At 36.9% G+C, this 23,887-nt stretch overlaps 3 protein-coding genes across 4 annotated transcripts; 2 read left to right on the top strand and 1 right to left on the bottom strand.

Moving 5' to 3' along the window:
• The first annotated feature begins 1,227 nt into the window (after positions 1–1,227).
• LOC109244783 (rop guanine nucleotide exchange factor 1) lies at positions 1,228–5,065 on the top strand. The gene is made up of 5 exons (XM_019411927.1): positions 1,228–1,792; positions 1,975–2,091; positions 2,179–2,717; positions 3,569–3,922; positions 4,328–5,065. Exons 1-5 carry the CDS (start codon positions 1,495–1,497, stop codon positions 4,751–4,753), a joined length of 1,734 nt encoding a protein of 577 aa, XP_019267472.1. The 5' UTR covers positions 1,228–1,494; the 3' UTR covers positions 4,754–5,065.
• A 2,745-nt stretch (positions 5,066–7,810) lies between these two features.
• Positions 7,811–10,451, bottom strand: LOC109244782 (F-box protein SKIP23). 2 transcript variants are annotated; one of them, XM_019411925.1, is made up of 2 exons: positions 9,038–10,451; positions 7,811–8,116 (listed from the first exon to the last, which is right to left on the bottom strand). In XM_019411925.1, the coding sequence occupies exons 1-2, from the start codon at positions 10,398–10,400 to the stop codon at positions 8,112–8,114; spliced, it is 1,368 nt and encodes a 455-aa protein (XP_019267470.1). In that variant the 5' UTR covers positions 10,401–10,451; the 3' UTR covers positions 7,811–8,111. The 2 variants fall into 2 exon arrangements, with proteins under 2 accessions (XP_019267470.1, XP_019267471.1); XM_019411926.1 differs by having other exon boundaries at positions 9,066–10,451.
• Positions 10,452–11,875: 1,424 nt separating this feature from the next.
• LOC109244781 (transcriptional elongation regulator MINIYO) lies at positions 11,876–23,612 on the top strand. Its single transcript, XM_019411924.1, has 10 exons — positions 11,876–12,228; positions 13,989–14,997; positions 16,077–16,186; positions 16,299–16,483; positions 17,664–17,769; positions 17,899–18,156; positions 18,306–18,494; positions 18,599–20,806; positions 22,163–22,372; positions 23,255–23,612. The coding sequence occupies exons 1-10, from the start codon at positions 12,025–12,027 to the stop codon at positions 23,438–23,440; spliced, it is 4,665 nt and encodes a 1,554-aa protein (XP_019267469.1). The 5' UTR covers positions 11,876–12,024; the 3' UTR covers positions 23,441–23,612.
• The last annotated feature ends 275 nt before the right edge of the window (positions 23,613–23,887 follow it).

Here is a 23,887-nt window from a genome sequence, read left to right as displayed (position 1 = left end):
ACGTAGGATGGTGCGGCTTTAATGGATTTATTTGATATCCATGAAGTATGTTGTGGATCTTCTTGAAGTATTTGATTATCAAGAATTATCCGGCCCACTTCTATCTCTTTGTGAATATCCCGTGAGTTTATGGGATTTTCGAGATGATTTCCATTCTTGAAAATATGTAACCCTTTTTATAGGAATGACCTAGGGTTAGGATAGAGTAGCCTCAAATGCTGGATTTTGGTAGAGTAGCCTCTAAACAACACTGACAGACTCCTAGAATTTTAAAAGGTCCTTTAGTATCTTGAATTTAGAATTTAGCTTGATCCATTAAAATTTAGATGTCTACAATGAGAAAATAAAAAAAGGTATACTACTAATTACTAAACTAACTATGTAACTAACTCAACTACTAACTTCCTAAGTCTAGTAACGAACTAACAACAATGTAACATAAATAACACCAATTATACCACTACATTAGATGATATTCAATAATCTCAATAACCTAAATAAGTAAATACACAGTCGTGCTTTTCTTCAGTGCAAACCTATGTGACAATTTGAGATGCGCATAATAATTTTTCAACCAGGATTTAATAATAATGTAAACCATAAACGAATAACATATGTAATTACGGTCACTGCGCTGGTGCATCTAGATAAATTTTTGTCGTTTTTCTCCTGATCCTATTTTATTTGAGAAGTAATTCAAAAAGTCACTACCACTAAAACCAGTAACTTTTGTAGTTTACATGGATATATTTTAGCAAACATCAAAATTCATGGGTAGATTATACTGTCACAATGTAGGATAATTTTTTCGTTAAAAACTTATCATAATTAAGCAAAATTATAATTAAAATATAATTCAATTAATCATAATTAAATATAAAAAATTCATGTACAAACACATATTTACATTTATTTATTTCGTGTAAATATCAAGGTAGATAAAATTTTCACCATATTTATGCTGAGTACTAATATTTTCCTCAAATTCATATTTAAGACACATCCGCTAAATTTACCCAAGTCATCAAAATTCCAGGGGATGATGTGGCAACTGGCTACTGGCAAAGGCAAGTGCTCCGTAACGAAGAAAAGGACCGTGTCGGGTGCTAGCTAATATAGTAGGGTACCTTTTTGTCGTCAACTAACGCCGTTCTTTTTTTACCTAAACGGACGTCGTCACTATTAACGCCGTCTCATTTTCACTCTCATAGTCTCATCGTACAGTACGCACCACTCTTTTCACATTGTTTCTTAGAGAGAGAAAATGCGACTGAAATAGTACTACTACTGTATGTGAACCTGCTCTCTTTGCTTTATCTTCTCTTTCGCTTTTTCACTCTCCACCATTTCTTCCTCCAACTCCACTGCCATATCTTTACAATCTGTCTGTCCATTTTAGCCCATTTACTTCATTGTTATTACAATCATTTGCATCTAGGATCTTACTTTTTACTACTGCATTTTAGCCAAAATTGTGGGTGTTGGGTTTTTACTATGGGGAGTGTATCATCTGAAGAAGGTTCAGATCAGCAAAGTGAGCGATGTGGGAGCTACAGTTTGAGTGCTGATGTGAGTGAGTCCGAAAGTTCTTCTAGTAGTTTCTCTTGTCGGCGCTATGACGCTGAGGGCGCGTCCAGCTCTATGGCGTCGTCTCCACTCGCTTGTCGGAGATTCGCCGCAAAATCGGAGTTCCCAGCCCCAATGATACCACCATTCATGTTCCCGGTCATTGGCGGGAAAGATGTAGTGCTCTGTAATGACAAGTCCGAGAAACGCCAAGCAGATTTATCCGGTTTGTGCATTTTATGAAATTTGACTTTTAGATATTGTAATGGACTTCATTATTGCCTTTATTGACTAGATTTGTTACTGCATATGTTGATGTGTGTTACATTTACTGCTGTTGTACCTTTACTCTTATTTTTATAGAATGTAGGTTATTGTTTTGATTTTTTTGGGTTTTGTTTGATTTAGAAATTGATCTGATGAAGGAGAGATTTGCTAAGCTGCTACTTGGTGAGGACATGTCTGGAGGGGGTAAAGGGGTTTGTACGGCACTTGCAATCTCAAACGCTATTACAAATCTATCTGGTTAGTGTAAAAAAAAAAAAAAAAGAGATTAAAATTTTACATCTGGTTTTGTATTGAAATTGGGTTTTTTCTGTGCGATGATTGTAGCTACTATATTTGGGGAATTATGGAGGTTGGAACCATTGGCTGCTCAAAAGAAGGCAATGTGGTGTAGGGAAATGGAGTGGTTGTTGTGTGTGAGTGACTCTATTGTGGAGCTTGTGCCTTCTATTCAACAGTTTCCTGGAGGAGGCACGTATGAAGTAATGGCAACGCAACCGCGTTCTGATTTGTATCTGAACTTGCCTGCTTTGAAGAAACTTGATGCCATGTTGATTAGCATACTTGATGGATTTCATGACACAGAGTTTTGGTATGTGGATCGAGGCATAGTTTTAGGTGATGGAGAAGACTGTGACTCCTATACTTCGGGCATTGGGTTTGGTAGGCCTTCAGTTCGGCAGGAAGAGAAGTGGTGGCTGCCTTGCCCTAAAGTTCCCCCAAAAGGGTTGTCAGAAGAAGCTAGGAAGAGATTGCAACAGTGTAGGGATTGCACAAACCAGATATTGAAGGCAGCATTGGCGATCAACAGTAATGTGCTTGCTGAGATGGAGACTCCAAGTGCCTATGTCGAAACTTTGCCTAAGGTTGGAATCCAGTTGAATGGCTTACTTGAAGTTAAATTTACTGGCATGCCTTTAATCTGAAAAAGGGCTGGTATACACAGCCTATGTCAGTTACTTTAAATACTATATCTTGACTTGCTGTGATTCTTTTGCCTTCTTCATTGCGCACCGCTGGTTATTGTTGCTGTATCCGTTATTTAAATCATTTCCAGAAAATGAGTTGAAGTAGGTTCCCTGGTGTCTAATTTAAATTGTGGTCTAACATTGATGGTATAGAAAAGAAAAACCTGTTAAAGGAAGCAGAATGAAGTTTCCTTATTATATCAAACAATCTCTAATATTAATTTTCAGAAAATCTGTTTCCTTTTTCCCTGAATTCGCAGTTCTTCCCCTCATATAGTTCCAACAACTTTTTGGACCATCCTCTGGGAAGGAGGTTCTTGAGCATTTAATACCGGTTAAAGGAAACAAAATAAAGTTTCCTTGTTATATAAACTATCTCGAAAATTAATTTTCAGATAATTTCTTTCTTTTTCCCCTGCATTCACAGTTGTTATCCTCGTGTAGTTCCAACAGCTTTTTGGCCCATCCCTTTGACAAGGTGCTTCTCGAGCATTTAGTACCATTTATATGTAGCTTTATTCTTCGTCAAGATTAGCTGTTTAAGTGCACGCACTCGAACATTGAAATGAACATTCTTCTCAAAGTTTAGGAGCACATATAATGCAAGTTAATGCTAGCTGTCTGCATTTGGGTATTCAGTTATCCTCCCGAGGACAATTTTGAGTACATGTTTGATGAAAAGAAATGTTCTTTTACTTGTCAGTTGCAACTGCTCATTTCTTTAATTGTTTCTTAAATTCTTATTGCAGAGTGGAAAAGCTTGTCTAGGTGATATCATCTATCGCTACATCACTGCTGACAAGTTCTCACCTGAATGTCTTCTTGATTGCCTGGACTTGTCATCGGAGCACCATACGCTGGAAGTTGCAAATAGAATTGAGGCTGCTGTGCATGTTTGGACACTCAAGGACCAGAAGAAACATCCACATAAAAGGAAATCTAAACGCAAATCATGGGGAGGGAAGGTCAAGGGCCTTGTTGGAGATGGTGATAAGAATCAGTATCTGGCAGAACGAGCAGAAACACTCTTGCATAGTCTCAGGCTTCGCTTCCCTGGTCTTCCTCAAACTGCACTTGACATGAACAAGATACAGTATAACAAGGTAGGTGATGCAAACTCTTATGTAGAGCAAATGAAAAGTAGAACAGATAGGAGACACAGTGCCATATTTATTTTGAGAAGAGATAAGAAATCTTGTTAGTCATTTCTTCATCAAAAAGAAATATTATGAGTCATTTCTTGCTTAATAATGATAACTGACTATGCAATGGGGTGTTTAGGCAGTGGAAATTCTAGTTATACATGGCCTCAAGATGTGAAGAGTACCTTTAATCTAATGTTATGAAACTTTATTTTTGGTACTATTTCTATATCTCTGAATAGTGATTTCGTGAAATGTTTCTATGGCATCAGAAGCAGCGTATAATGCAATAACAATTGGCTAGATAGGGGACACAACTGTCCTAATCTATTCTGCTTTCTGAAAACGTGATGTGTTCTACTGCAGGATGTTGGGCAGTCAATTCTTGAGAGCTACTCAAGGGTCATGGAGAGCTTGGCATTTAACATTATGGCGAGGATTGATGATGTGTTATACGTAGATGATGCAACAAAACGCTGTGCTGCCGCAGAGTCCATATCCCTTTTTAATAGGGGAGGTTTGGGTGGTCTTCCAGTCCAAAAGCGGATGTCACCAAGCCCTTTTTCTATTCAGCACTCTCCTTATGCCTCTCCATTTGCTACACCAACCTTTTGCTTATCTCCCCTGATTGGTAGCCCGGGGAAGGCAGTTTCTCCTTCTAAGGCTGGTTCCAAGGTACCACCAACGGATAAACTGGATAAAGCGATGCCAACTGATTTGGATAAACTGTGGTCATATGCAGGGAAACTTAGTGCAAGAAGACCTTCTAAGGATGCTCCTGAACGAGACTGAGAACTAACAGATGACTAGTCGAGGCTGCCGTGATCTCGATTTTGCTCTTTATCATGTATAGTTCTTTTAGGGTAGTGCGTTGTTTAAAGTTTTCAACCTGATCTTCATCGGTTGTTACATTGAAAAGGATAGCATTAATGTAGTTGCACAGTTTTCGCCTGGCAAGTGAAAGATAGCAGCTTTCTTGTGGTATAGAAAGAAGAAATTGCTGCTTGACTATCTACCATTAGATGTAGCAAAGTGATGCATCTTAATGGTGATTGCTCCATGGCATAACGTTTTATATTTCAGTCTACAATATTTGCACTCTGACATACTAGCCGGAAGCGAAGTAGGTGTTTTTAGTACTTAACCAAATATCTCAATTATTATCACCCTCAGTTCATCATCTCTGATGGGCCGTAGGGTGTACTTCTAAATTTTCCAATAATGATCGTCCTACTTTTATCATCTCCATTCTGTTTAGTGTCCCACACTATGCCCTGTTGGAATATGGGAAAGGCATTTCTAGTATGAAAATTTGTTGTGCATGAGAAACGTTTAAAAGAGACTCGAAGTCAGAAGCCTTTTAAGTGCATATTTGAGTATATTAGCCTGGAATATCCCAGCAATTACTTCATTACGATGATCATTTTTACCAGCTAAGACATCTATCATACATATTTAAGTATTACATAACTAATCACTAAACTGCGAGGTTACGATAAACATTAACGAGTTTATACTTATATAACGAGCTTTGAATTACGTATAAAACGAGATTTAAATTGAGTAGTTAAAATATATCGACGACTTTAATTTATTCTTGCTGTGGGTTTGAATATATGCATTTAAATAAGTAATCACTCTATTGTGAGATTATTGATAACAATAACGAGTTTATACTCAACGCAGTAGTTAAGGCAAATAAAACGAGATTTGAATTAAGTACTTAAAGTAGCCGGGCAGCAGAGTTGTTAACTTGCTAGTATCAATGTCATAGTTGCAGAGATGAGATGTCTCGTTTTCGCAGTCATAGAGATCATTTTCCAGGTCATTTTCCTCGTCATTCTCGTTTTTCCGAAGAAAGAACAAACTAGACTTGTCAGCACAAACGACTGTATCGAATGGCAGCTGCCTGATGATACGTTTTGCTTTCCGCCCATTTCAGTTTTTTGTGATCTTCTAAAACCAACACATGTAGCTCATCCTCTACAATTTCAGCAAACGAGATTTGGCCATTCCAATCTAACAGATTACTACTTGTCAACTTTTGGAAGAAACCTTTAGGAAAAGTAGTATGACCGATTATCCAAAATATCAACTTCCATATCAACATCGTCCTGGCCACCTGCAGTTTCAACAAACCAAATGCAATAAGCAACTCCTCTTCTAAAGAAAACCTGAATTCTCTCCCTCTTCCTTATGTAGAAAAATTGTATTATGTTGTTTATTTATTTTTCTTTTATTCATTTAACCATTGTATGAAAGTTGAACAACATTGTATAAAAATTATATTTAAGTTGTATGATATTATAGTTGTACATAACTGAGTAGAAATAATGTATGAAAATTGTAGATAAGTTGTATAATAATTAGTTGTATGAAATTTGTTTTATACTATGTATAAATCAGATACAAAATAAATAAAAGACATATTGTATAAAATTTGTATTTAAGTTGTATGTTATTGTAGTTGTATTTAACTGGGTAGAAATAATGTGTGAAAGTTGTAGATAAATTGTATAATATACAAAAGATATATTGCATAAACTTTGTATAAAGATTGTATTTAAGTGGTATTATATTGTAGTTGTATATAACTGCGTAGAAATAATGTATGAAAGTTGTATAATATATAATTAGTTGTATGAAATTTATTTTTACTATCTATAAATCAGATACAAAAGATATATTTTATAAAATTGTATAAAAATTGTATTTGTGTAATAAGGAATAGTGTCAAGAACAGAGAAGTAGTTGAATCTGAAGCCATTTTCATCTATTTTCTTATAAAATTGAAACTTCTTTTGTAAACATTTAAAAGGGTGTATTGGTACTGATTTTTAACTTGTTTATTTAGAGAGAAAATATAAAGATGTGAACAGACTAATTTTAAGTGTGAAATTGAGGCGTTGCATATTTGGTGATTGGTATTATAATATAATTCGATATTTTATCCCTATTAGTGTTGCTGATGTTGCCATTGAGAAGAAAACTGAACAACTCAATATAGAATCTAGATAAAACAAATGTATACCAAATGCAAATTATTTTGGTAAATATTTCTTTAAGTAGAAAAGCAACTATATTGACCATTTACATAGAATGAATAGTTCCAGTAGGGGAACGAACAGGTCAACACCACATGATAATTGATAGTAGTATTATGCAGGACAATGCGTAAGCAAATGAGAAAACAGAGTATTTTCGAAAAACGGAGATCGAAAATAGTGAGAGAAACGGGCTTAATTAATAGCGAGATTTGCGTTGAAGAAAATCTGGAAGAATCCTTAATATACCAAATTCGCGCGCCTATAAAAGGAATTATACATCTAAAAGGATTCTGTTTTAAACGAGTTGTTCAAATTTTGTAGAATAAATATGTCAGTCGGGTAATATGCTAATCATGGATATTTTTGATAATATAGTTTCATATATGGTATAGGAATGAAAAAATCCCTATCAGTAAGTTATCAGGCCTCATTGATATTGAATTAACACAGTTGTTCTTGATTAGAAGCCGAAAGTAATTAGAACCTACAAAAGCCCATCCCTAAACAGCAATTAAGATGCCTTGCTCCTCGCGAGAGGCAATGCTCGTACCGGATAACTTATACGTTCTTAGAAAATTATGCAATTGTCATTTTCAATACAAACATACCAAATAGTGGATAAAAAACAAACAATACCAGGATAACTAATCCCAGCATAACTTATCCCGGCATAAACCGTATTCAAACCAAACGACCCCTTAGTTTGTTTGTAAAATATTTTTAACCTGCCAAGTCTCAGAACTCAATGCAATTGAATTTCATGCTTCTTAAAATTTACTGGTAAATAAGCTTATGCTGACAGTAGTTGAAACCATGGTTAAAATAAGAAAGGTGGAACTGATGCTAACCACATTGAGTTAAAAACACATGAAGATCCTTGTTTCTTTACCATATACCAACGATGAAAATAATTAAACGACTTATTCATTGGTTTGTGCAACCCGGTGCTTCATAAAAGCACGTTGCTTTGCAGGTTAAACCTTGAGCTAAATGTCAATTTCTAAAGAAAACTATATGTACAGTTTCCAGCATATCATCAGCTTTGGCTAGCTCGTTGTTTCTCCATTAAGCTCCAAGAGATTTAGATTTTCAGCTCATTCAGCTCAGCCTACATGAAATAGCAAATGTAATTAAAAGAAGATAAAATCTTAAGCCATTAAACAGTGAAAAAGAAAAGGCAGAATAGTTGCTGCGGCAGCAGAATGTAACCCCAACCTTCCCGTTTTTCGGGGAGTTGCCATAACATTAGGCGTTTGGAGCATATTTGGTTGAAGTTAGAAAAAATATACTGTAGAGTATATGAAGTTGAACGTTGAAAAGGGGTAAACTAGTGTCTCAGCTTCAAATTCTCCGTTTCTAAGTTGACATTGATATAAAGGACCAAAATGCAAAACAATAAGTAATTGATTTGAATTGAAGTTGAAAAAATGAAATAATTTTCAAGACGGAACGGTTCTTAGCCAGTAAATACATAGAGTATTTCCGGTAAAATTACAGAATATTTTTCACCAAGGAACTGGGGCAGCAGTGTATACATTGTTCAAGTTGAAATACTACTATGTTCTTTCACAGGAAGGCTTATAGTTTTCTGGTTTCTGTTGTGGTTACAGATCTATTGTCGCTGAGCCGAGGGTCTCCCGGAAACAGCCTCTCTATCCCTTCGGGATAGGGGTAATATCTGCGTACATTCTACCCTCCCAGACCCCACTAGTGGGATTCTACTGGGTGGTTGTTGTTGTTGTTGTAGGAAGGCTTATAGTTAGTTTCATCCATCTTTAACTATTTCAATAGTCTAATTCCCAGAGTACCATCCAAAAATAATAGGTCTAACGCTATTCTAAATATAGATAACATGGTGATGAACAGAAAAATCAGTGAGACATATTTACAGACCAATGCAGAAAAGAGCAAAAAGAAGAACCTCTATCTACCCTCACAAGAACCAGCAGGCAAGAAATAAACATAAAAGCATCACATTGCCAAATCAAATGCACAATCTATAGGATAAGCAATGTAAAGGCAATCAGACCTGAAACAACAACAGCAACACCACTTACATCAATAGGCTGAGGAGAACAAATCCAAGAAGGAGGAGGCCAAAACAGCTCAGCATAGCCATTGTAACTACTAATTGGACCAATGCTGCCATTATCCAAATTAAACACACCTATCCCGTGATTCTTCCACAATCCTCCATCATCTTCCGTGCTACAAAAATACTGATCGGTGAACAGTATACAGTTCCCTTTACACCCACAATCAACCTCAGAAACTAATGCAGAAAACGTACAATTATCCCCCACAAACAGTATCCTATCTTCCAAATCAGTAACCTCAACCCACCTCTGCATATCTCCATCCAGCTTATAAACTTTAAACTTAACTGTCCTTTCACTCATGTAACAATCAAATTCCTCATAAAACTCAACATTCTCATTATATCCAAGATCATCTTCTGGCCCAATACTCAAATACTTATCAACCATCAACAATTCCCCGCACGACTCCACAAGAAACTTCTTATCCCCACCAAACACAGACTGACCAACAATGGTCAATTCCGGCGCTGACCCATCACTCAACTTAACAAGCACTCCCTTCCCAGTATTATCAACAGCATAAAAGTTGCCATCTTTAAGAATAACATCATCGTACGGCAATGATGAGTCATCAACAATAGACCACTTCGTATCACCAGATCTATACATTACCAATTTCCCAGAAACATGAATTGTCAGTAACAAAAACCCATCTTCTTCCAAACGAACAGCAACTTTTTCCATGTAAAGATTTCCCGCATCCGCAATTGAATTAGCCCTAGGTCGGTACTTTATAAACTGAAGAGTATACTCCTGGCCCAATTCAAGAATCGGGTATTGCGAGGAATCCAAATTTTTTGGAAAATTGGAAGGAAGAGGTTTGAATTGGGATCTGGAAAGAGGATTAAGCAAACGCATACGTTGCGGATTTTCTCTATCCAGTTTAATGATCCATCCACCGTGGTTATTATCAGACGACGCCGTTTGAGTTGGGGGAGTGATAAGGTAGAGGGGTGTTTTGGTAAGTTTAAAGCCCCAGCTGTTTTCAGCGATGCCGTTATTAGGGAGAATGGGGAAACGAGAAGGGGAATTCGGGTAGGGTTTAGGAGGAACGGAGGAACGCCAGGAAGAGCAAACGGAACGGAAACGGAGGAAATCAATTTCGGAAGAGAGGTGTTTGGAGATGAGGTCTACGAGTTCTCGGGGGAGTTGAGACCATTCAGCCATTAGAATAGTAGAAGATTGATTGAATGGGCGAATTGAGAGAGATTTGTACGTACTATTTATAGTAATTTGAAGGGGATGCAAATCTGAGAAGATACTTCCTGGAAATAGCTTCTGCCATTGACACATGGACGAGATGTACAAGGTTGTTTCGGGCCTAGTATGTAAACCCTTTTGGGCCAGCCACAACAAAATTCACCAATAGCCACTTTTATGTCTGTTGTTTGCAAATAAGTCATAAGTACAAAACTAATGAAAATTAGTCCATTTTTATAAGAAAATAATATTTGGATAAAAACATCTCAATTTTTCATCCTTTTCACTATTTCAAATTCCAAAAACAGTGTGTTAAAATTCAAGCTTCTACAAATTAAATTCTAGTATAGTGTCATGGCTTCAAACTTGTGAAACTCCAGGGAAAAAAATAGGGGAATAAATGAAGCAGGCCGCTTTTTAAAACTAGAACTTTTACTTATTTATTCTAGATTATAAACTTATTTACCCCTCCCAGAGAGATTGTAACTTAATAATATTAGCATATACAATTTACTATTTATATACAAAAAAATCTTTCATCGGTCAATATGAAATGCCTTGGCAAGAAGATAACCAGGAATTGGGGGATTCGATCTGAACGTGGTGTTCAAAACACGAATAATTCTAGGTTCTTAGGTACTTAGAGCCATAATTGTAACATCGTTAGCCTCTTCAACATTTCTCAGGAAATGTACAAGGCCATGTGGAACAACAAAAAATCGCCAGTTCAAGAATTTTTACGGAGAGACGATTCTCGTGGTAGGAAGTAACAAATCCGATTTTCAAACGACCCTCAATAAACTAAACATTATTAATCAAAAGTGAGAAGATTGAATTGGAGCCCCTGTTAAGCGATTAAAAACATCATTAAAAAGTTTTGAATTCAAAAATCAAATTTTGCAAATTTTTTATTTGCTCAGATTGTGTGTTGTTGCAAATGATTGAGAATATTTTTTGGAGTTTCTATCTCAATTTTAAGAATCGAGATGGTTTTGGTTGAAATTTCATATTGAAACTCGAATAAGAATACATAAACAAATTGTATTTATTTTGTATGTTGGGTATACAAAATATATACAACTAACATAATTGTATACACATTGTATATAAATTATAGTATGTAATTTCTAGCTTTTTGACCAAATTCTGTACGAACAAGTTATATTTAAATCGTATATAAATTGTAGATTTTGACCGAATTTATATAATTTTTGTAAAAAACTTTAGTTACTTTTTGTAAATAGGAAAACTTAGATAAACCGGATAAATAAATTTAAATTTTCGTATATATACGAAAAAAATTCCTTTTAAATTGAAATATCATTGTCCAAATTTTAATTCACATAAAGAATGACTAGTTTTTAATTATTTAACAAATATTGGTTATATGGACATTTGGTCAACGGTTGGGTGTTTAAGAAATCCTAAGTTACTTAAATTTTATTCACATTCTTTTTCTTTGTATTTTCTTCATGAAAGAAAAGAAAAAAAGACATATAATAAGATAAAAAAGAAAAAAAAGTTACTACTATAAAATATTCTTTTAAAAGCATATTGCGAGCAAGATTCACACTATTATTACCTTCGGGTACAATTGCAGGATCGTCTCCTTTGTTGCTTAAACCCCATAAACCTGCAAAACCCATTTGCTTACCTCCTCCAAGAAACTTTCAATACTATTATTACTGTTATTCCAATATTATAAAAGTGTATATCAATGAAGAATTCAGACCCTAAGAATCCCACCACTCAGAAAATTTTTGGAACAGTTATAAATGAAGATGATGCCTCCCACTTAATCGGCGGCATAGTTGAAAAGGGTTTTTCAGAACAACCATTAAACGGGTCTACTAGTTGGACTTTTGCCCCTCGCCCCACTGTTCTTCCTTTTCCTGTGCCCCGTCACCGCTCTCATGGTCCAGTAAGCCCCTCCTCTTTGTTAATCTGTAGCTATTCTGTATCTATTTTGATTAACAAGTTTAATTTCAGCTCCCACTTTGGCAAATCTTTTTTTTCATTACAACAACTAAGCCTCAGTCACAAACAAGTTAGGGTCAGCTTTATGAACCCTCATTGACCATGTTTCTCCTTTTAATTTCATCTCTGGCCAACACTAACACTATGTTTGGATCACTGTTCCCCATCGTTTTATAATGTATCGTATTGTACCGTATTGTATTGTATCGTATCGTTTTATGAATACAATGTTTGGATAGATTGTATTGTTTGCTGTTGTTAAATAACATTTTGCTGTTTGGTTTGACTGTATCGTACTGTACTGTAACTGATAAGTTTACTAAAATACCCTCAATTGTTTTAAATATTTAATTTATCAAGAATTACGCATAAAAATTATTCAAGAAAACCCCTTTCTGCTAATTTATCACCAATTATGTCTTATATATAAATTAAGCAATTAAATTCATGCAAGTTCTATCGAAATTAGTTGAACAAGTTAATAATATTAAAAATAATAATAAGTACACTATATTCATAATTAGATGATAATAATAAAAAAAAATGTTAAGTAGACTCCATTCAGAATTTAGACCATAAGTAATATTTCCTAACAACATGACCCATTCAGAATTTAGACTATAAGTAATATTTCCTAACAACATGACATATAATCCATAACTTAATTATATAGCATAAAAGTTTTCTAACAACGTGACATATAATCCATAATGAAATACTCATATCCAATAAAATCCTTAACGGTTATACCATAAAATAATAACACTTTGCACACTTGAAAACAACCAATATCATAAAGCTAATTGGAGATAAAATAATTAGAATTGGAATTACAAATCAAAGTAGAAGAAATAATGAGACAAAAGTAAAACAAAACCTATACCTGAAGTCTGAAGAGTATGGAAGCGGCAGAAGGAATAAACAAGTTTTTCACGTATCTAGGTTATTAGACTTCACCTATATATGTTATATTTGGGATGCTGACTTCACGTAAAATTCTATTATAGAATTATATGAGAAAGATACTTTGCTATTATTTAAAATAAAAAAAGGTAAAGGGTAAAATAGAATTATAAAGTAATAAATTAGGGCATAATTAGAGAAAAAATAGGAAACAATCCCACCACACCAAATCGGTTGTTTCAAAAAGTGGGACTTTTCATTGTTCCGGAACAATGGATTTAACAATACAATACAACCAATTTTAATTAAACAATCAAAACAAACATTGTTCTGAAAAAACAATACAATATGATACAATGGGTAACAACCATCCAAACAAGCTGTAACCAAAATAAAAAGAAAAAGTACTAGAATCTCTACATTTTCTATTGGCATAAAAATCTCTTATAGGGCTAAAAGACACCTAGTAAGCTCTAGACCTGAAGTAAATGTACTAACAAGAGTAAAACGTATTATCAACTAACTAGAATCGTCAATATAGAGATACAAATATGGACTAGCCAAGGAATAGTATTAGACATTGAGTGTGTTACATACTCAGCTGCATTAATGGAAGTATGTGCTTTTTCTTGGCTATGAGGAAGTATATGCTTAAGTCTGGCACGTCATAATATAAAGTAAATGCTTATTTTTCAAAGTCATGTATAGGAGGAAGAATGAGCTTTTTGGTTATCTCAGTGTATTTAGGAACCTGAATTGTTACTTGAACTAATGTGTGCATCTATCCCCATATTTGTATAGCATTGGGCACCAAAGGTTGGAGATGTTTCTGGTAACAATGATCACGCTGATGAAGAGAATGAAGAGGAAGAAGAAGATTTCACTGGAATCAACCAGATTGGAAATTTTGCTAAGCCCGTGCAAAGAAAAGAGAAGAAAGGGATGGATTTTTGTAACTGGCGGGAGATAGTGGCTAGTGATAATAGTTCTGTGCCATACAAGAGGGAAGAAAGGGGGTGCAAGGTAAATTCGACATCAAAAGAGCGAAAGGCTGTTGCAGAAGCATCTCGAAACAAAAACAACTCAAATGAACGTCCACCAGATGAAAATGGAAATGGTGCTAGTTTATCTGTAGAAGATGGTACAAAATCTCAGGATGTCATCATGGAGGATGAGCATCTGGTTCAAGAGAAAGAGCAAGACATGGCCAGGGATATCGAACAGGGAGGTGTGGAACAAAGTAACCATTCTGTCTTACCACAGCAGAAATGTGGAAATGGTATCACTGAACAGGAGGAAGAAATAATTGAGAATATGCATCCTACCTTACAGGTTAACGCTCAGAAATGTAACATTTCTGCAAACAAAGGCCATGCTAGCTTTGACTCCGAGGAAGTGGAAGGAAGGCACAATGCTAGTAATCTTGAGAGTCAAATTGATGCTGAGAATCGAGCTCAATTAGCGAGAATGTCAGCTGATGAAATTGCTGAAGCACAGGCTGAATTATTGGCAAAACTAAGTCCAGCAGTTTTGGAGGCACTGAAAAGGAAAGGCCAAGAGAAGTTGAAAAGAGAAAAATCTTATAGATCCGGTTCTCATCTCAGTGGAGAAAAGGGTAGTTTGCTGGATCAGATGAAGAATGAAACCTCACAAGGCACACAGAAAAAAAAAGTGGAAGATGATACTCCAAAGTTGAACGCCAGTACCAGTGTATGGGATGAATGGAGTAAACGAGTTGAGAGTGTCCGAGAATTAAGATTTTCTTTTGATGGCAATATTGTGAAGAGTGAACTTGAGGTCCCAAAGAGTGGTAAGCCTAAGTTTGTTTATACCTTCGAAGCTAATACTATTTGGTACTGCATGTTCATTTGTTGTTATTTCCTTCTAGTGTATGTCTGTATGATTCATCTAAGGAAGAGGTAAATTTACCTAGCATCATAAGTGAGCACTGGAAATCACGAGTTTAGTGGGAGGCTCCTGTACTTAAGTCGGTCAAAACAGTCAAAGATGAACAGGTAGATCAATCTTATGTCTAATATGAGTTACATTTATGTGGTTGGCGCAGTTGCATCAGCTAATCCTATTGAAGAAGTTTCGGTTCATATGTTCATGTGTATTCCTTTTCTAATCCTAGTTTGCAGCAAGGATTAGGGTGGATGACCTCTCTGGTACTGTGGTACATTTGAGGAAACACTTTGTGTGCACATGGATCACTTTGTCATATAACCAATAGAAACCAAGATAGGTCATTCCCAAGAGGGGTAGTAGTTCTTCAAGTCTTCATTAAGTGCAGGTATGCCCGGACTATCTTCATGGTGGATACCACTTTGTTGTAGTGCTATCGTAGTATTCTTTTAGTAAAAGTCATTTCTTCGTACTACTGGGGAATATCCAACTTCCTTTTCCAGATCAATTCTGTCTGCTTTCAGTGCTCGTCAAGGTGTCAAATATTTCTTTTGCAGGAAATCTTTTCCAGTTTAACATGTCTCATCGGGGTTGATTTTATGTGGTGACTGTCTATTCTACGTTTTGGATTGGACACACTTTAATTTCTTTAGGTACTGTAGAATTTGATGGTCCCCAGACCCCACTTGGTGGGATTTTTACTGGGTAGTTGTTGTTGTTACTGTAGAATTTGATGGTATCTGCATATATTGAGACTTGCCAGGTATCGACTGATGTTTTTGTTCGAGGGAGGACAGTGTTTCTCATGTCAACTGTCAAAGTTAAGAACTGACCTTGTGTATTCATACCCCAACTACACACATGCATCAAGGAAAAAAATTAAAAGAACTGGTGCCTATTTCCAGCCTGGTAGCTAAGAACTGGCCATGCCTTGTTCGCAAATATTGGACCTATAGATTTATGTACATAGTGTTTGCCTCGCAGGTGTCTCCGTTGCGCAAGATCTCTCTGAGCGTGACTATCTACGAACTGAAGGTGATCCTGGCGCGGCTGGTTACACCATCAAAGAAGCAGTCGCTCTCACAAGAAGTGCAGTTAGTATATTTAAATTTGAATCTTTTGGATGTTTAATATCATTTTTTTGTGTCTGCATGTCCATGTTAGTCTAATTTGCGTGTTTTAAGTTTTTGAGCTCCTTGGCTACAGGTAGCTGGACAACGAACAATTGCTTTACATCTTATTGCATCTGTGCTTGATAGAGCAATGTGCAGAATTCACCAGAATCAGCTGGGGTGTATCTTAAGATCTCAGGACAGAGATGGATTTAATGACTGGGAGGCCATTTGGGCTTTCATACTAGGGCCAGAACCTGAGCTTGCTCTATCATTGAGGTAGATTTAAGTGCTTCCTCTTTGTTTTACTTGGCCGCCTCTTGTTTGTGATATGCTAAATAATGGCCTCTGTATGAGATAGTGCCATGCTTGTTCATTTCCTGAATTAGATATTGTGCTTTTTTCCCCAAAATAGTTCTCAAGATGTAATGCCTTTGTTTTTGATTTGGAGACATCATTGATATTGTTGTTGTTGTTGTCCATGCATACCCAATTATTCATTTTTTTTTCTCCATTTGTTGGTAATCTTCTTTGTTTTTAGCATTGCTTTCACTTGTTTCTTTTGAGCTTCCACTTGGAATGGGGAGTAGGAAGGCTGTTGTGGTGGAAGGGCAAGAACAACCTGTTTTTGAAGGAAAACACATCATGCGAAGTGTTAATCTTTTTCCTAGGTCAAAGGCAAAAACCTTTGGGTTATTCGATTTTGTTACCTTCTCAAAATTTTCTGAAAAAAGGCTAAAAATGAATATAGTGGGAAAATAGGTGGAATTGTGAAAAACTGTCGAGAAAAGGGGGAAAGTTGGTAAAATCTATTAACAGTGTAAAGTTGATTGAACTTGCAGGTAACAGAATTATATCCCACAGTTTCTGTTTTTGGTGTGCCTCCTTGTAGAATCTCAGAACCAAATTAGCCCTTTAAAAATCCTTTTTCTGGATGGGCATTGTTATACATAGGCCCGTCTAAAAATGATTGGGTGGTCGGCAGGTCAACTGATGGTAAATGGTCTGCCTAGCATTCTGAGAAGTCCATGGTTCATGTTGAGATTCAATGTGCAGACTCATTGACTTATTACTACACAAGAATCTGAGATTTACTCTACTTTACATAGTGAATTTCTTGCGTATCCACCCTGAAATAAATAAAAAGAGTAGAGATTTTCTCTGGTCTCCTTACTGCTATGCAATCTGTTGGCTCAAAACCTAGGGTTCATAGACAAAGATACATCTATACCAGAATTATTTTGGTTTGTGTTCAAGTAAAGTTGATTGCATTTGACTTTTTTTTTTTCACATTATAGTTGAAGGGTATGAACTAGGAATAGCTGGATGACAGCCCTTCAATCTGAAATAGTGAACTTTGCTATGCGTGGAACAAGATCAATTTTCTTTCAGACAACAAATGTTGTATTCTTTCTTACTCAAAGGAAGTGTTCAATGAAAATGCATTTTTTATTTTTAGGATGTCTCTGGATGACAACCACAGGTCCGTAGTTCTGGCTTGTGCTAGAGCTATTCAGTGTGCTCTTTCCTTTGAGATCAATGAGGATTTTTTTGAAATCGTGGAGGTAAGACTATGAATTTTATTGCCTCTCTCTCTCTCTCTCTCTCTCTCTCTCTCTCTCTCTCTCTCTCTCTCTCTCTTCTGAACTATCCATTGGGAGATGGTTTATACTTAACCTCTGTGCTTTTATCAGAGGATACCAACTCTTCAGAGGGATGCACCTACTGCTCCTGTCTTTAGAAGTCGACCAGAGATCGAAGATGGTTTTCTCCATGGTGGTTTCTGGAAATACAATGCTAAACCTTCCAATATACTTCCTTTTGCCCGGGATTCTCTGGAAAATGATGAAAGCGAACGCACTATTCAGGATGATGTTGTTGTTGCTGGCCAAGATATAGCTGCAGGACTGATTAGGATGGGGATCCTTCAAAGGGTTCAATATCTCTTGGAGGTATGTCTGTCTGTTGTAAGGAGCCATGCTTCTTTTTAATTCTAGCTTGTGATTGTGGGAGCAACTTGTCCAATATATAAATCTGCCTCATAAATGCTGACTACGCATTGTGTACTGTAGGATGACATATTATCTTTTTTTAATGCCAGACTGAGCCTTCTGCAGCTTTGGAAGAATGCCTAATTTCCATATTAATTGCGATAGCTAGGCATTCGCCAACATGTGCAGATGCAATTATGAAGTGTCAACGGCTGGTTCAAACGATCATCAACAGATTCACTAGTAAAGAACAAATGGAGATTAGTATCTCAAAGATCAAGTCAGTTGCACTCCTGAGAGTAAGCATCAAGAATCCATGCTTGAAGCGTTTTTGTCTGAAATAAATCTATCCAAATTTTAAGTTGATTCCAACGTTTAAGTATTATTCTTTAATATGTGACAGATTTTGGCTCGATCTGACAAGGAGAACTGCCTAGAATTTATCAAGACTGGAATATTTCAAAAGATGATATGGCAATTGTATCGATATACCTCTTTTGACCAATGGGTAAAGTCTGGAAAAGAGGCTTGTAAACTTTCATCAGCTCTTCTGGTTGAACAGTTACGGTTGTGGAAGGTTTGTGTGCAACATGGGTATTGTGTATCATACTTTGCCGATTTATTTCCTGCCTTGTGCATTTGGTTGAATGTTCCTGCGTTTGGAAAGCTGATTGAGAACAGTGTCCTCAGCGAATATGCTGCCATTGCCAAGGAAGCATACCTTGTCCTGGGTGCTTTAACTAGAAGACTGCCGATTTTTTACTCCCACATGCAACAATTGGACAGGGGTACTACAAAAGAAGCAGAAAACTGGTGTTGGGCCCATGTTGGTCCTATGATTGATTCTGCCCTAGAGTGGATCAGGTTAAAGAAGATACCTCTCCTATCTCGTCTATTTGAGTGGCAAAATGAGGAGAAATTGAATGGCGATATACAGGATTCAGCAGTTTCTCCCTTGCTGTGGTTGATATCTTCAATTATGGACATGCTTTCTGCAGTGCTTGAAGCTGTAGTCCCTGAAGATAATGCAGAGTTGCGCCATGGGAGTCTTCCATGGCTGCCAGATTTTGTCCCTAAGATTGGACTAGAAATTTTAAAAAATGGACTTATGAGTTTTTCAGGCTTAGTTAGTGCAAGCCATGATAGTTCTGCTGGCAGCGGTTCATTTCTTGAGTGTTTGTGTTATTTGAGAAAAATAAACGGACGAGAAACGTCAATAGCGTCCAGTAGTTGCCTTCAGGGATTGTTGCGAGTTGCTTGGTGTGTTGATAAGCTGATCTCACTAGCTAACAATGAGCCTCGGGATCTATTCGCCAAATATCAGAGTTTCACAAGAGAGGAAAAAACTCTTGCTGATGGGATTCTCCACTCCTCTCTGCCTGAATTAAGAACTTTGATGACAAGTTTAGTGGAATCAAATGGTTCCAAATGGCGTCATATGAAATCAATTGAGACATTTGGTAGAGGTGGTCCAGCACCAGGAATTGGTGTAGGCTGGGGTGCCCCTGGTGGGGGGTTTTGGTCCAAACACATTTTATCAGCTCAAGTAGATGCACGATTGTTCATTTACTTGCTTGATGTTTTCCCTATTGTATCTGTTAAAGACCAGTTTACAACTGAAGGCATGAGCTCTATAATGCAAAAAATAAATTCTGTCATGGGAGCATGTTTATTGCTGGGGCCAATGGATAGTTCTGCAGTAGATAAGCTGCTTGATTTCTTATTTCAAGTTCCCACTCTAAAGTACATCGATTTCAGTATACGCCAATTTCTTACTCTTAAGCAAGGTTATCAGTCTCTCGAGAGGGTGTATGAAGAAGAGGACTATTTACTGTTGAGTGATGTCTTAGCTTCTCACTTCAAGAAGAGATGGTTGTCTGCAAAACAGAAGCGTAAATCTGCTGCTGGAGATGAGCACGTATGCCGAAAGAATCCAAAAAAAGGAAGTAATTTATTGGACACCATTCCCGAGGAAATTTCTGCATCAAACCCCGCCAGCCAAGAGCCGAAATGTTTGGTGGCTGAATGGGCTCACCAACGATTGCATCTTCCCTTGCATTGGTTTCTCAGTCCACTCTCAGTGCTTTGTTCTACCAGCCATGAGACTCTCGATTTTCTTAAAGTTGCAAAAGGTGGACTCTTCTTTCTCTTAGGGATTGAACTAATGTCCACCTCCGTTCCTGCTGAGTTGCGTACACCAGTTCGAAATGTGCCTATTGTATGGAAATTGCACGCGTTGTCTGCGACTTTACTTTCTGGAATGGACATTTTTGAGGAGGAAAATAGCAGGGATCTCTACAAAGCTCTGCAAGATGTATATGGACAGCTCCTTGATAGGGAAGAAAAAGTTGATGCAAAGAAACTGAAATTTAAGACGGACATACATGAGAACTACTCCACCTTCATTGACAATCTAGTGGAGCAATTTGCTGCAGTTTCTTATGGTGACATGATATTTGGTCGTCAGGTTGGAATCTATCTGCATCACTTTGTTGAAGCTCCTGTAAGGCTTGCTGCATGGAATGCACTGTCTAATGCTTGTGCTCTCGAGCTTTTGCCTCCTTTGGAGAAGTGCATTGCCGCAACTTGTGGATATCTTGAACCTGTTGAGGTATTGCTTGCTTAAATACTATCAGCAATTTCATTGAACACTTGCCAATCACATAACATCAAGTTGTCCTTCAGTGTAGTGAAAGCTATATAAATTCCTTTTCTGTTCTATGGATGTTTGTTAATTACACAACAAATTCCAAGTAATCTAGAGTTTTATGTTAACTATTGAGTAAAACAGGGATTCTGGAAAGGCGCCCATACCCATATAGGAAAGTTTGTTTTCTGTTTAAGGATATTAATATAATTTTGTTTTGATCCAGAAACAACAAGATATCCAAAATTAGATGTAAAATACATCTCCTCTCACCATCCTAATGCAAGTTTGATATGTGTTTCTCTTAGATGGATGCTCTGAGTAACTTGCTGATGATTTCGTAGGCTCACTTGTGAATGTTTGCTTTGACACTGATCTAGATGTGTCATTGTCTATATGTGCTTACAGGGCCAGTTTAGCTATAAGTACTTACTGAAATGAGATTACTTCATGTTGAGTAAACAATCCTCACCTCTTGAGCTAGCTTTTGAGGTTGAGTTAAGCCCAAGGTCCATTTATCGCTTCATGTTATTTATCCCCTCCATGTTGGTTGGAAGTTAGGAGGAAGAAGAAATTGTCCAGAGTTATTCGTGCTCTGCCATGAAGGGGAACCTTGGTGCAATGATAAGTTGTCTCCGTGTGACCTATCACCCATACGTCAGGGGTTCGAGCCGTGGAATCAGCCGCTGATACTTGCATCAGGGTAGGCTGCCTACATCACACCCCTTGGGGTTGCGGTGCTACCCCGGACCTTGCGTGAATGCGGGATGCTTCATGCACCAGGCTGCCCTCTTTGTGTTCTGCCTCCCTCCTGAACTTTATATTCTGAAACAAAAAGGAAATGGGAGAAAGAGAGACAGGGAAAAGGAAAGGGAAAGGAAAAATGCTGTTTGGGGGAGGGGCTCTTTCTGGCCATGTGACAGTCATAAAATTAACTTGTATGTTATGGACACAATTTTTTTTGTACTTGTGTTAGTTGTTCAGGATGTCATATATAAATCCAGATAGTGTCCAGTCACAAGATACTGATGCCTAAGAACAAGGCAGGATCCTTATCAAAAAAATAAAAAAAGAACAAGGCAGGATGGCAACGAAATGTTACAAGGTAGAAGGGAAGGTTATTAGAAATATACATTGTAACTATGGCATTACTAAACATTGTTTGGAAAAGAGTGAATTGAGAGAGAGGTTGATTCGTGTAGTTCAATATTTGTAGGATAAGGCAAGTTGAGTTGAGGAAAGCTCTTACAAAATTTCTGCTCTAGACAAAGAATTAGTTAATACTTTGCTAACTTTTGGATAATTAATACTCTGATGCAGGATGACGAGAGGATGTTGGAAGCTTACTGTAAATCATGGGTTTCGGGAGCTCTAGACAAAGCAGCAAGTCGAGGATCTGCCTCGTTCACTTTGGCCTTGCACCATCTGTCATCATTTATTTTCCAAACTTGCTCTGGGAATATGCTTCCTTTGCGAAACAAGCTTGCCAAATCTCTGCTACGAGACTACTCCCGTAAGAAGCAACATGAGGTATGCAAATTAGTGCAAATTGGTGACTTGCTAACTGCTTAATTAAACCCTTACTGTTTTGTCAAAGGCTCGTTTTGAGGCGTGATTAGCAGGATGTGTGCTTTCAGCTGCTTACTTGGCTCATTTGTGAATATGTCAAGGCTCTAAAGCATCGCCTTAGCAAATTCCCACCAACCAACAATTTGTTTTTATATTCATATTTATAAATAAGGTTAATTTATAAGGCTTATGGCCCCTATCTTGAAGAGGACGTTGCTAACAGATAGATAAAGCCGGTAAAAAGATGTACCGCTAATCGTTAAGGGAAGAATTATGGATGCATTATAATTATTAACAGGAAATTAGAAATTTAAATTAAGCAAACTTACTCACCTTCATTTGAAAACTTAAATGCATCTCTGTATCTGATTCAGATTTTAAAATGGTTTCTGAGCTCGATTTACATGGTTTTTCCTCTGTATAAACTTAAATTCAGTTTTTCTAATTCCTTGGTACATATAATTGTAGTTTACTTTATAGTTATTCTTCTTGCACTATGCATTTTCATATTTTCTTCATTTTGTGGCATTATTCACTAACAATCGTACTTCAATTGAGCTTTGTGCATAAGCCTAGATAGAACTTGATGCTTTCCCGTGCTTTTTTGCCTTTAACAATGCTCCTGTTCGCTGATTTGATTTGCCTTGTAAGTTTATTTTCATGCACATTAAAGTATAAGTGTTTATGAAATTTTACAATTCTACATCCATGCTTTCTTTCTTTCCCTGACTCAACTAGGTAACCTGATAGCTCTACTAAAGCTGGTCTTGAAGTGCATTTTCTGGTTTTATGATTCTATTCGGAGATGTTTCGTTCATACTTTTGTTTTATCCCCAATTACAGAGCCTTTTTGTTAACTTACTGGAGTACCAAAGGCGAGACACCAGATCTGAGATGCCCCAGCACAGTTGCAATGTGGAAAATAGATTACACATTTTGAAAGAAGTTTGTGAAGGAAATTCCTCATTGTTGAGTGAGGTTGAGAAGCTCAGCTCTGTGATTATAAGGAAACAGCATGTGGGAAGCTAAAATTTTCGACATCGTGGAATCTTATAACCAGTGATGTATATATGAATTTATCTTGATACTCCATATAGGAGACTAAATCTCTGTACATCTTCCTTTAATTTATTTATGTTACAAAAGAAGGTTCTGTACATCTTCCTTTTCTCACACTATTGTTAAAGGCGTGTTTGAGGCACATCTAAGCTTTGGTAGAAATTCAGGTTGAGCATTTCGCCTCGCTTTGAAGTGTAAGGAATCAACGTGCATCTCGTCCAGTAGGTGTTGTCTACGAGAGGACAACAACAACAACATACCCATCCCACGAGTGGGGTCTGGGGAGGTAGTGAGTACGCAGACCTTACCCCTACCTGGAGAGGTAGAACGAGAGGACAACACTAGATAGTAAATATAGTTGGCAAGATTATGAATGAATTTGTCAGTGTGACCTAGTGGTCAATAAAGTGGAAGGAG

This window comes from Nicotiana attenuata, unplaced genomic scaffold (genome assembly GCF_001879085.1).
Source record: "Nicotiana attenuata strain UT unplaced genomic scaffold, NIATTr2, whole genome shotgun sequence".
NCBI classification, from domain to species: Eukaryota; Viridiplantae; Streptophyta; class Magnoliopsida; order Solanales; family Solanaceae; genus Nicotiana; species Nicotiana attenuata.
The sequence above is the reverse complement of the archived record's forward strand: the minus strand, read 5'-3'. Positions and strand labels throughout refer to the sequence as shown.

Excerpts from the sequence above, each read along its gene's own strand:
- LOC109244783 (XM_019411927.1), top strand. The coding sequence starts at position 1,495 with ATGGGGAGTGTATCATCTGAAGAAGGTTCAGATCAGCAAAGTGAGCGA. Across the intron at positions 2,092-2,178 it reads CGCTATTACAAATCTATCTG|CTACTATATTTGGGGAATTA; the intron begins GTTAGTGTAAAA and ends CGATGATTGTAG. Across the intron at positions 2,718-3,568 it reads ATGTCGAAACTTTGCCTAAG|AGTGGAAAAGCTTGTCTAGG; the intron begins GTTGGAATCCAG and ends TTCTTATTGCAG.
- LOC109244781 (XM_019411924.1), top strand. The coding sequence starts at position 12,025 with ATGAAGAATTCAGACCCTAAGAATCCCACCACTCAGAAAATTTTTGGA. Across the intron at positions 18,495-18,598 it reads AGTCAGTTGCACTCCTGAGA|ATTTTGGCTCGATCTGACAA; the intron begins GTAAGCATCAAG and ends AATATGTGACAG. Across the intron at positions 20,807-22,162 it reads GATATCTTGAACCTGTTGAG|GATGACGAGAGGATGTTGGA; the intron begins GTATTGCTTGCT and ends ACTCTGATGCAG.
- LOC109244782 (XM_019411925.1), bottom strand. The coding sequence starts at position 10,400 with ATGTGTCAATGGCAGAAGCTATTTCCAGGAAGTATCTTCTCAGATTTG.